The following is a 13,646-nucleotide window of genomic DNA, read 5'->3' as shown; positions in this document are numbered from 1 at the left end:
GTTTGTATTTTGTAAACTGGTACTTTGAAGATGTACTTGCGTTTAGTTGATTATACACTAACGTATTGTTAATATCTTTTGAATGAGTTATTATAACCATACTGAGACTAGATGGCCTGAAACAAACGCTTTGTAGGCGTTTAAAGTGTTGATAACACTTGTCACTCATTGGAGTGTATGTCTGACTATAGCTAGCAGCCTGAATGAGGGGTTGTCAATCCCAATATAGATCTACACACAACTTGTTTCGATCCCCTAACTGGAGACTCTGGTTATAATATCAAGACTTTAACTTGTATTTTGCATCCATAAGTGTACATTCTCGAAGAAAATGATTGAAACCGAAAAAAGCTGGATACTTGGAGGACTGGAGCTGAAAAAGATACAAAAAGGGTGTTGTTGGACAACTTGACCCCTCGTCAGTATTTTGACCATATCTCATGACTCGTAACTCCGATTGACGAGATTCAAAATGATCTGAAAACTAGACAAAATTCCAGACGACTTTCATTTTTGTGCCAAATTCTAATTCCTAGTTCTCACGACGTGAGAAGTATAATATCATGATGTGAGATTGATTCTTCTAGAAGATAGCTACGTGGAATGCAGTTTCCTTATCGAACACGAATTCTACTGATCTCACGACGTATTAGATAAGTGATAAAAGTAACGACTTTAGTTATGTTGGAGAAAATAATTGTGATGATAACTGTGTTTGCTTAATTGTCTTAGATACATCTTGCATAGCCCAATTATCATTAATAACTAATTTTGTGTTTGCTTGTGTACGACCATTACATAGTAGTACATGAATTGGTGAAAAATATTAGTAGATTGGACCAAAATTTCTAATTACATATAAATTGGTAACCAATTATATTAATCCATAAATAAGAGCTAACCATGGGAAAAGGTGGATTCGAAACTAAACGAAAGTGTTTTTAATATATTGATTACAATCGTTTTTAGTTAAGTGTTTAAGTTAGTCTGAACTTGAAAAATTAGATAAAACCCCTTTTTAATTATCGCTTGCTTTTAGATTAATTTTTACTAGTTATTTTAATATATTGAATATGTTCCCTGTGTTCGATACCCAAATTACTTTACTATACTATAAACTGACTAGGTACACTACTTCTAGGTGCATTAGTAGATAATTAGTTAGGTTATAAATTTAAATCTAGATAGGTATAATTTGTTCACATCACCGCCCGAGCCTCGTGTAGTCGAGCATGCACCAGGAACAATGCTCACGCAAGAGCAACTCACGATGGCAGGAGTCCAAGCAATGATTCGGGCTATGATGGTTAAGCAAAGGGAAGAGATGAGGCAGCTAATTTGTGATAATGGAAGAGAACCTACAGAACATGTTGAGCAACCTGAGTTGAACATTGAACAGTCGGAGGAAGGAAATTATAGTAGGAACGTTAGTCGAGTAGAACCCCAGGTGGTTAGAAGAAATAACCCTGAGGGAGGGAATGAAGGAAATAATGGATATGGTTTCAAGTTCAAGGACTGTATGGGTGCAAAGCCATCGAGTCTTGCTGTAAGCCCCACCTCGGTGGAAGTCATGGATTGGATTTCCGAGATGGAGATGGTGTTTGATAGTTGTAGTTGTAGAAACAAGTAGAATATTTTCCTCGCGGTCAGACGATTGAAGATTAGGGTATTAAGCTAGTGCAAGTTATTGGTTGATACCATGCCCAAAGGAGAAGCTAGTAAGATATCCTGGAAAGACTTTCTAGTGCAGCTAAAAATGCAGTACTGCTCTGAGCAGGATCTCCTGGAAATCAACAACGAGTTCCAAAATCTAAAGAAGGGAAAAATGAGCGTCAACGAGTATGTTGCAAGTTTTATAGAGAAAATGAAGCTTGTTCCTTATTTGGCTCCAACAGAGCTCTCCAAAGTCAACAAGTTTGCTAATGGATTGCCATCGGACTTTGGTCCAATGGTCAAATAAGCAACTACTTTGAAAGTTGTCATTTGGGCAGCTAAAAATGTTGAGACCCAGTTAAGAGAGAAGGGTCTGGAGAGATCTGAGGTAGGAGAGAAGAGGAAGTTTGAGGGATCTTCAAGATACAAAAAGAAAAATAGATACTCGAAGTCCGGTTCCAAGAAGTTTGGGGAAGGAGGAGAAGAAGCAAAATGGTGCGAGAAGTGTAGGAAGAAACACTCTGGGAAATGTGGCGAAGAGTTGACCTGTTTCAAGTGCGGAAGGACTAGTCACTATGACAACGAGTGTACATCTAACAAGAAGGTGTGTTACGGATGTAATGAAGAAGGGAATATAGAAAGGAACTGCCCGAAAAAGAAAGAAGCTGCAAAGCCTAACGTGCCACCAAGGCTGAAGGCAAGAGCATTTCAGATGTCACAACTGGCATTTTTGGCTAGGAAATTTTATATATGTATGACCAACTCTTGATGTATCTTGTAACTTTAAGATTGATGCTATACATGTTAGTCATTTCAAAAACAACTATTTGAATCAAAAACTCACTCATGAAGCCCAAAAAAATCTAATATAATACATTTCATTCACTCGATTTTGGGTTTGTAACCCTAACTTCCCGGTTCAAACCCCTATTGGGGTAGGAATCATTTAGTGGGCCTAATGGGCCAATAAGCTCACAACTTGATTATTTTGGACTAAGAATCCTTATATGGGTCCTAATTGGACCCACATTCATTAAACTATAACATTTTGGGTCATAACACTTTTTATGGGCCTTATTGGACCTAAAATGTCTCACTTTGTTTCATGGGACTCATTGGGCCGTAAACAACTTTCTTGAACCTTATTGGGCCGTAAACCCATTTCTTTATCATTCTTGGGCCGTACACCCACTCCTTTTAACATTTTGGGCCAAAAACTCATATGTAGGCCCACATGGATCAAAAACCTCTAGTGGGCCAAGGCTATATCAAGCCCAAGGTCCATATTTTTCCTTATCCCTCTCATTCTCGGCCCATGTATATATATATATATATATATATATATATATATATATATATATATATATATATATATATATATATAAACTTAACTAATTCAAACACTTGACACCTCAATATTACATTTCGTATATCCATGCATTTTACCCAACAAATATTTATACAATTAGGAGTTAACCCACCATGTATTAACCACCCAATCACTTCTTCTCTTTTCTTCTTTAATCTCGGCCAAGGGAGCCCCCACCACCACCTCCATCTTCACTTCCAAGTCACTAAATTCCTCTCTAAAACTTCAAACAAAATCCATCCATTCTTCCAAATTTTCATGTGTACTTGTGTGAGTCCAAGGATAATCCATCAAAAACCATTCATTTTGGTAAGCCACTTCCACTCAAGAAGTTTGACTTCATGTTTATGTTAAACTTATTAATCTTAATCACTCCAATTTATGACTCTTGTTTCTTAAAACTTCCTAGAACTCGAAAATCCCTTCAAGGAGCTTGCTAGGACCGAAATCTCCTCCAATCTTCTTCAAAAACCGAATCCATCTCCCAATGTGAGTTCATACCCCCTATTTTCGGTTTTTACTATGTTTTGGGGGAGAATACAAGTTGTTTTGGGTAGATTCATGTGTATATGCATGCTTATGTGTGTTTTTCATGATATATTTGTGATTATGTATTGTAAACTTCATAAACTCGAAAATATGCTAAAATATGACGATATTTGTAGAACATAACACTTGATACAACTTATTATGCAAATAAAAGGTTTAAAACATTACAAGGTTGTTTAAAACTAAGAAAATCGCATAAGAGGGCCAAAAATGACAAAATAATCAAAAAGTGAAGTTATTATATAACTCACAGTTTTGAAGGGACCAAAAAGGATTTATTTTGAATAAATATGGATCTTTATGGTATTTATGATTTTAAAAGGGCTAAAAGTGTAAATTTTCACAAATGGGCCTCATATTGGGCTTTCACACTTTTTGGGCTAAGTTTTTAAATTTTTGGACTTTTGTGGGCTTGAGTGTCATTATAAACAAAGTTGAGCCAAAAATGTTATTCTTCGGTTATAAGGGTTGAAAATAATAATTTTATCAAACTTGGGCCAAAAAGGATAAATTCTATACTTTTGGGCCGAAAATGTAAAACTTCATACACTTGGGCCGAAAATGATATTTTGACAAAATTTGGTTAAAAATGTTATTTCAATCTAGCCTTAAATGTAAACTTTTGGTCTTAAGGGACCTAAAAAGTAAATTTAACCAAAAATATGCCTAAATTGTAAATTTTTAGTCTAATGGACCAAAAATGTCAATATTACAAAAGTGGCCTTTTTTATTGTCATTTTGAAAAACGATTGAATAAGAACGAACATTACAATAACAAACGAGTCAAATACGTTAAACTCACTTTTATTGGGCCTAAAATATATATTACATGCTTAGTGGGCCTTAGTTGTCCTTTTGCATGCTTATTGGGCCTGGAATATACATTACATGCTTAGTGGGCCTTAGTTGTCCTTTTGCATGCTTATTGGGTCTGGAATATATAATACATGTTTAGTGGGCCTTAGTTGCCTTTTACATGCTATTGGGCCTGGAACTTACATTACATGTTTATTTGGGCCCTTGTGGTCCATTTATATGCTTGTGGCTTCGTACATTCACATACATACACTTTGGGTCTTGTATACATACAACATATTTGGAAAACATTATTTACTACATTAAATATAGTGATACAATATTCACGTACATTTAGTTAAGTTTCTTGTGAGACACATATTCATCCGTACCTATCTAGCGTACAACCTTAAGTCTTGTAGTTATAACCAGAGTCTCCTGGAGGGAGAGCGGGAGTTTGTGTATAGATCTATACGAAGGTGACACCCCACGCATGAGCTGTTCGCTACAGTTAGACTAGGCCAGTCTAGGGTGACAAACCTTACCTTAAACAAGTCGGCGCCTGAAAAACGTCATGACAGGCAGATCAGTCATATCAAGTATGGTTATAACGAACTCACAAAGAAATTAACTCCATTATAAAAATTTACGGAATACATTTACAGTTTGGTAACACGGAAACATGCATACACTGATACTCAGTTTTATAAACAGACAATATCGGATTGTCTTGGATCATTCACTTTATACATTTTCAAACATTAACAAACATGCATTAATAAAATATCGGACAAAAACATTTCAAACCGTTTTTCAGAATATATCGGATTTTTTGGTGCTTACAAAGTAATACAAAACATTTTAGTCAAACATGCTTATGAACTCACCAACATTATATGTGTTGACATTTTCAAATTAACTTGTATTCTCAGGGAATCGTTAAGCAGAAAGGTCGATAGGAACATATGGAAATTGTCATATTTTGTATCATCATACATTAACTATTTGGGCATGTAATATTTAATACAATACTTGATGTAAACAATGACGGTTGTATTTTGAATGTATGATGATGGTGTTTGTCATGTTTCATTTATATTCACTGTGATGATATTACAAGATGAAGTCACTCAACCCACGGACGTTTCCGCCGTCTGGTTCGGGGGTGTGACATCAGATAACCTTGGAAGCTGTAAAGGATGAAGCAGATGTCGCTTCAGGTACCTTTATAGTAAATGATTTTCCTGCCAATATATTGTTTGATTCCAGAGCTAATTACACCTTTATATCACATAAATTTGGTAGAAGACTTGCATTTCATGTAGATAAACTAGATAGTGCTATAGTAACAGAAGTTTCTAGTGGCAAATTTGTACCTGTTAGTGATTGCATTAGGAACATCATCATTGACTTGAATGGGAATAAATTCCACGAGGAATTTTTTCCAATTGAGTTAAACAACTTCAATATAGTGCTAGGAATGGATTGGCTTAGTGTGAACGACGTTGACATCAAGTGTAGAAAGAAGATTGTAGTGATCAAACCACGTGGAAGAGAACCATTTATGGCGTACGAGGACAAACATAGATTAAATTCTGGAATCATCTCCTAGATGAAAGCCAAAAAGTGTTTGTCCAAAGGATGTACATGATACTTGGCGTTTGTTATCGATGCAAAGAAGGAAAAGAAGGAGGTACGGAGGATTCCCGTGGTGTGTGAGTTAGCGGAAGTCTTTCCCAAAGATCTTCCAGGATTGCCCCCTGATAGATAAGTAGATTTTAGGATAGACTTGTTACCAGGAACCATACCTATAGCAAAAGCACCTTACCGACTAGCAGCGACGGAGATAAAGAGCTTATGATACAACTTCAGGAGTTGTTGGATAAGGTAATTAGACCTAGTTCATCACCTGGGGAGATCCGGTGTTATTCGTAAAGAAGAAGGATAGGAGTATGAGGATGTACATAGATTATAGAGAGCTGAACAAGGGAACGATGAAAAACAAGTACCCATTACAAAGGATTGACGACATGTTTGATTAGCTGCAGGGTGAGATCTATTTCTCGAAGATCGATCTTAGGTCGGGATATCATCAACTGAAGGTGAGAGAGCAGGATATAGAAAAGACTGAATTCTGAACGAGATATGGACACTATGAGTTTCTGGTTATGTCGTTCGGACTGACTAATGCTACAACAACATTTATGGATTTGATTAATAGGGTTTGTAAACCTTTCCTAGACAAATCCTTAATAGTGTTTATCGATGACATTCTCGTACATTCAAAGAGCCAACAAGAGCATGGCAAGCACTTAAGAGAAGTGTTAGAAGTTCTGAAGAAGGAGAAATTGTACGCAAAGTTCTCTAAGTGTGATTTTTGGATTCAGGAATTCCAATTCTTGGATCATGTGGTTAACCAGGAAGAAATAATGGTTAACCCAACAAAGATTGAAGTTGTGATGAAGTGGGAACGATCAAAAAGTCGTACCGAGATTCGAAGAGTTCTATGATTAGCTCGATATTACAAAAGGTTTATCCACGGCTTTTCTTCAATAGTTGCTCCATTGACATCTTTGACCCATAAAGGAGCTACATATACATGGATTGAGAAGCACGAAGAGGCTTTCGAGGAACTAAAGAAGAAGTTGTATGAAGCACCGATTCTTTCTTTACCTGACGAAGTTGAAGACTTTGCAGTTTATAGTGATGCATATGAAGTTGGGATAGCTTGTGTTTTGGACCAGAGGTATAAAGTGATAGCATATGCATCCCAACAACTAAAAGAGCACGAGAAGAACTACCCTACTCGTGATCAGCAGTTGGCAGCGGTAGTATTTGCGTTGAAGATATGGAGGCATTATCTTTATGGCACAAAGTGTAAGCTTTTCACCGATCATAAGAGTCTTCAGTATCTCTTTGGTCAAAAGGAATTGAATATGAGACAACGATGCTGGCTATAATTGAGAGGTTTTATACAAACAATCCTATGTGTGCATGCAACCCTAGTTTTGGACCTATGCTTTCACTATTAGATATACAACAAATGAACACAAAAGGAAACCCTAGCATGCATCTAATATTTCAAAAATTACAAACTAAAGGGATTAGAATACATACCTTTGTTGCTATATAGTAATAACAACTAATCTTGAAGTTCCTTTGATCTTGAGAGCAAGTACCACAAATACAGCACCTCTAATGGCTCACAAACACACAAGAGTGAGAGGATGAATATGAGAGAGAGGAGAGAATGTAACTAGCTCTATAAATTGTCTCTTTTAGGGTTTCTCAAGGGGTGGGACGAAGTCTTAAGCCTAGGGGTCTATTTATACTTGAGGCCAACTACGGTTTCAGGGTGGAAACTCTAATTCCTTAGCTTAGGGCCTAAGCAAGTCCATGGACCTCCTTGCATTAGGCCTTGGACGAAAACTCCTAGATCCTTCTAGGATTTTCGGCCTAGCCCTAACAAAGGTGATCCAATGTCCCAAACCCTCAACTATCAAATAATTACAAAACAACCCTTGTACTTTTAATCAGTTCCTTTAATCCCAAAATTAATTCCAAATTAATTTCTTATTAAATACTAATTAATAATATTATTCCAAATTAATATATTATTCATATAACATATTAATAAATCATATTTATGTCCTAATTTATTATTCTTAATAATAAATCAGCCTCTCTCCTCAACAGTCATCCTGTCTAGTCACCAGTGTGAAGGCAACCCAAAAGAACCATGCTACTATCGGGTCAAGTACATCCCATTTATAATTATGAGCTTAGACACCTAATCTAACAGTCTCCCACTTGGATAAGTCTAATAACTATAACTTCCAATGTAACTTGAAGATCCGATGAGTAATCGTAGGTCTCAATAACCGCTGTCAAACTCTAACCTAGTCAATGACACGTCCTTTAGATAAGGGATCGTATAGTCATCCATTCTCAATATATCGTGTGGACAATCACATGGAACATAGTCATACTTATTGTCCAGCAGTTTGTTTCTCGATCTCTGATTTATTCGACATAGAACTTAATTGAACACATCAACTTAGTCCTGACCGGGCCCGTCACATAAGTCAAACCAAATCATCGAGGGGCCCAAGATATCGCTTTTATCCTTGTGGTACAAAAGGAACAGATAAACTTCGACTTATATGCTTGTACTATTTGCTCATCAAATTGTACACAACAATACGTTTTATAACATCAAGTTACTAATGCGTTTATGCATTATCAATGCACAACCAAATCGCAAACAACAACTCATATATCTAGGTTTAAAGACTATATGATATTATCGTCGTACAATCACTCATCATTAAATTCCATGAAGTGATTCAGGTAAGCGCGGGTTTAATCTAATACTCAAATCTTATTTCATAAGCACTCATGAACGTTGCAGCAAACTTTTGCTATGTCTAAACACCTTAGACAGTCTACAAGCCAATTCATGACAGTCTTCTTTCCTACCTACTTCCAATGTATGATCGACAGTGGATGGTTCGAATAATCTTATTATTCAGGAAGTCAAAACATGCAAAGTGAAACAATACAAAATAATTAACACAAGATAGTAACTTTACTCATAAATAAAACACCTTTATTTAATCATCAAATGTTAATTACAATTTATCTATTACAAGTTTCTAAAATCTATCTAATCACAAAAACTAATATCGTCCTTCAGCCCAATGCTCATAGAGTGTTGCAAATGCTTAACCCTACTCAGTCCCTTCGTAAGGGTATATGCTCGGTTATACTCTGACGATACCCTCTTCACCACGAGGAGTCCCTCTTCTACGCGATGTCTAATAAAGTGATATTTCCTGTCGATATGCCTGGATCTGCCATTATCCCTCGGTTCCTTGGTCAAGGCAACCGCACCTTCGTTATCGGAGAAAATCTCCATAGGCTCCTTTATGGCAGGTACAACTCCAAGGTCTCTGATGAAGTTCTTTATCCATATCGCCTCCTTTGACGCTTCACTCGCTGCTATGTACTCTGATTCGCACGTTGAATCAGCCATAGTTTCCTGCTTGGAACTTTTCCAAGTCACTACTCCTCCATTTAGGGTAAAGACCCAGCCAGACTGAGATCGGTAATTATCTCGGTCTGTCTGAAAACTGGCGTCACTGTACCCTCGTACTCTCAAGTCATCACTCCCACCGAGGACAAGAAACCATTCCTTAGTCCTTCGTAGGTACTTAAGAATATTCTTGATTGCGGTCCAATGGGCTCTACCAGGGTTCCCTTGATATCTGCTGACCATGCTCAAAGCGAAGGCCACATCAGGGCGAGTACAAGTCATAGCATACATGATTGAGCCAACTGTGGAAGCGTAAGGTACTCGGCTCATATCTGATATCTCAGTCTCTGTACTCGGGCTCTAAGTCTTACTCAGTTTGGTATTGCTTTGGATCGGTAACTCCCCCTTCTTGTAGTTCTCCATGAAGAATCGTTTCAGCACTTTATCCAAGTAAGTACTTTGACTAAGTCCTATTAGTCTCTTACTCCTATTTCTCATTATCCTTATCCCCAGAATATAGGCAGCTTCTCCGAGGTCCTTCATAGCGAAGCACTTCCCATGCCAGGACTTAACCTCCTGCAAGGTTAGGATGTCGTTTCCTATGAGTAGTATGTCGTCCACATACAACACGAGAAAGCTAACTATGCTCCCACTAGCTTTACATATACGTAGGACTCATCCTCTCTCCTTGTAAATCCAAACTCTTTGACTTTCTCATCGAAACAAAGATTCCATCTGCGAGATGCTTGTTTCAATCCATAAATGGATTTCTCAAGCTTGCACACTCTATTAGGATGCTTTGCATCGACAAAACCCTCTGGCTGACTCATGTAAACATCCTCAGCCAACTTCCCATTAAGAAAAGCGGTTTTGACATCCATCTTCCATTTTTCATAGTCATGAAACGCAGTTATGGCTAGCATCACCCTAATAGATTTTATCTTCGCAACTGGTGAGAAGGTCTCATCATAGTCAACTTCAGGAGTTTGAGTAAGCCCTTCGCAACCAGTCGCGCCTTATATGTGTGTACTTTCCCATACATGTCGATCTTCTTCTTGAAGATCCACTTGCACCCGACCATCTTACGACCTGGTACATTGTCAACCAAGTTCCAAACTTGATTGTCATACATGGACTGAATCTCGCTGTCCATCGCCTCTTTCCATTTTGCAGACTTCGGGCCTGCCATGGCTTCCTTGTAGCTGTTAGGTTCATCCAAATTTACTAGTGTACTATCACTAATAAATGTATCACACTCAGTAGTAATATGAAATCCATAAAACTCAGGTGGATAACTAACTCTACTAGAACGTCTAAGAGGTAAGGACTCGTCAACAGGTTCAACAGGAGTTTCCTCCTCGGGTTGATCGCTAGTGCTGGAGGTTCCTTCATCGCTTGACTCTTGAAGCTCTTCAAGACCAATTTGCCTCCCACTGTCCTCTTGGCATATGAGTTCTCTCTCGCGAAAGACTCCTCTCCTCGCAATGAAGACAACATTATCACTCGGTCTATAGAAGAGATATTCAAAGGACTTATGTGGATAGCTGATGAAAATACACCGCTCACTACGAGGTTCGAGCTTATCGTGAGTCTCTCTTATTACAAAATCCTCGCAACCCCAAACCTTGATATGTGCCAAGGAGGGAGATTTACATGTCCACATCTCGTGAGGTGTTTTGGAAACCTTCCTAGTAGGGACTAGGTTAAGGATATGGGCGGCAGTCTCTAAGGCATACCCCCAAAATGAGATAGGTAGTGAAGCACGACTCATCATGGAACAAACCATGTTCAACAAGGTTCGATTGCACCTCTCAGCCACACCATTCAATTGTGGTGTCCTATGTGGCATCAATTGTGAAACTATTTCGCATTCCTTGAGGTAATCGTGGAATTCAAGACTAAGGTACTCACCACCAGCGGTGTCCTAGGTGGCGTCAATTGCCATAAACCCTAATTTGTCAAGTTCATACTTTTGTATCAATTCCAATTGAAAACAATAACCAATGGCTCTGATACCACTGATAGGTTTTATACAAACAATCCTATGTGTGCATGCAACCCTAGTTTTGGACCTATGTTTTCACTATTAGATATATAACAAATGAACACAAAAGGAAACCCTAGCATGCATCTAATATTTCGAAAATTACAAAAAAAAAGGGATTAGAATACATACCTTTGTTGCTATATAGTAGTAACAACTAATCTTGAAGTTCCTTTGATCTTGAGAGCAAGTAGCACAAATGTAGCACCTCTAATGGCTCACAAACACACAAGAGTGAGAGGATGAATATGAGAAAGATGAGAGAATGTAAATAGCTCTAGAAATCGTCTCTTCTAGGGTTTGTCAAGGGGTGGGATGAATTCTTAAGCCTAGGGGTCTATTTATACTTGAGGCCAACTAGGGTTTCAGGGTGGAAACCCTAATTCCTTAGCTTAGGGCCTAAGCAAGTCCATGGACCTCCTTGCATTAGGCCTTGTACGAAAACTCCTAGATCCTTCTAGGATTTTCGGCCTAGCCCTAACAAGGGTGATCCAATGGCCCAAAGCCTCAACTATCAAATAATTACAAAACAACCCCTGTACTTTTAATCAGTTCCATTAATCCCAAAATTAATTCCAAATTAATTTATGATTAAATACTAATTAATAATATGATTCCAAATTAATATATTATTCATATAACATATTAATAAATCATATTTATGCCCCAATTTATTATTCTTAATAATAAATCAGCCTCTCTCCTCAACAGTCATCCTGTCTAGTCACCAGTGTGAAGGCAACCCAAAAGGACCATGCTACTATCGGGTCAAGTACATCCCATTTATAGTTATGGGCTTAGACACCTAATCCAATAATAATCAGTCAAGGTCTATGAGTGCGAGATACTTTACCACCCTGGTAAAGCCATTGTCGTAGCAGATGCTTTGATTAGAAAGATAAACCTAGAGAGGAAAAGGCCAAGAGCGTTGAGAATTGAAATTGTATCATTGATTGTCAAAAGTATCAAGAAGGCTTAGGCGAAAGCTTTGGAAGTAGATAACTAAAAAGAAGAACGTTTAGGTAAAACGTTGGAATTCGGTAAAACAACCAAGGGTTGAAGGTATTGCAAAAAAGGATTTGGGTTCCTAAGATGGGAGGAATGAGAGACCTTCTGATGGAAGAATCTCACAAGACCATGTACTCGATTCATCCAGGAAGCACCAAGATGTATAGGGATCTGAAGCCTTACTGCTGTTGGACGACGATGAAGCTCAATGTTGCAAAGTATGTGGCTAAGTATGTGACATGCGCAAGAGTTAAGGCGCAACATCAGAAACCGTATGGCAGTTTGGAGCCTTTAACAGTACCCATGGGTAAATGGGACGACATCACCAAGGATTTTGTGACTAAACTACCCAGGACAAAGAGTGGTCACGACATGATTTGGGTAATCATAGATCGGTTGACACAGAGTGCATATTTTATAGTGGCCAATGAGAGATGGTCTATAGATAAGTTTGCAGATGTCTACGTGAAAGAGATAGTAAGACTTCACGGTGTTCCCTTAACGATTGTATTGGATCGTAACAATCATTTCACATTGAGGTTTTGGAAGAGACTACAAGAAAAAATGGGTACAAAGTTGTGTCTGAGTACAGCCTACCATCCACAGACTGATGGTTAGAGTGAAAGGAAAATTCAAATACTGGAGGATATGTTAAGAGCATGTACCCCAAAATTCCAAGGTAAGTAGGATGATCATCCAACCCTAATAGAGTTTTCCTACAACAATAGTTACCATTCAAGCATTAATATGACACCATATAAAGCCTTGTACAGAAAGAAGTGTCGTACGCCGTCTTGTTGGCTTGAAGCTGGAGAAAAGAAGTTTATGGGTCCCGAGATAGTCCATCAGACTGCTGAAAAGCTAAAGGTGATTAGAGAAAGGATGTTAGCAGCTCAATATCGTCAAAAGAGCTATGCTGACAATAACCAACGACCAATGAATTTCGAAGTTGGATATTTGGTGTTGCTCAAAGTCTTTTCATGTAAGGGACTTATGATATTTGGAAAGAGATGGAAGCTAAGTTGTTGGGGTACAAAGTTTTCCATGAATTACTTTGTAATGTTTGACTTTTGTAAAACCCACTTGCATGTGGTGCATTAGCCTTGTGGCATGAGATAGAGAGTGAGAGAGAGACATGTAAACACCTTTATATAAGGTGGGGTTAGTCCACTTGTAGAGGTGTGCTTGAGAGG

At 38.0% G+C, this 13,646-nt stretch overlaps 1 protein-coding gene across 1 annotated transcript; it reads left to right on the top strand.

Moving 5' to 3' along the window:
- Nucleotides 1–1,756: 1,756 nt before the first annotated feature.
- On the top strand, nt 1,757–5,978 carry LOC145164603 (uncharacterized). Its single transcript, XM_079083314.1, has 3 exons — nt 1,757–1,943; nt 1,992–2,367; nt 5,636–5,978. Exons 1-3 carry the CDS (start codon nt 1,757–1,759, stop codon nt 5,976–5,978), a joined length of 906 nt encoding a protein of 301 aa, XP_078939440.1.
- The last annotated feature ends 7,668 nt before the right edge of the window (nt 5,979–13,646 follow it).

The sequence above is a fragment of the Lactuca virosa genome, chromosome 3 (assembly GCF_052849685.1).
Source record: "Lactuca virosa cultivar CGN04683 chromosome 3, Lactuca_virosa_CGN04683_v6, whole genome shotgun sequence".
NCBI classification, from domain to species: domain Eukaryota; kingdom Viridiplantae; phylum Streptophyta; class Magnoliopsida; order Asterales; family Asteraceae; genus Lactuca; species Lactuca virosa.
This window is presented reverse-complemented; position numbering and strand designations above follow the sequence as displayed.

Excerpts from the sequence above, each read along its gene's own strand:
- LOC145164603 (XM_079083314.1), top strand. The coding sequence starts at position 1,757 with ATGCAGTACTGCTCTGAGCAGGATCTCCTGGAAATCAACAACGAGTTC. Across the intron at positions 1,944-1,991 it reads TGGATTGCCATCGGACTTTG|CTAAAAATGTTGAGACCCAG; the intron begins GTCCAATGGTCA and ends TCATTTGGGCAG. Across the intron at positions 2,368-5,635 it reads AAGGCAAGAGCATTTCAGAT|AGCTAATTACACCTTTATAT; the intron begins GTCACAACTGGC and ends GTTTGATTCCAG.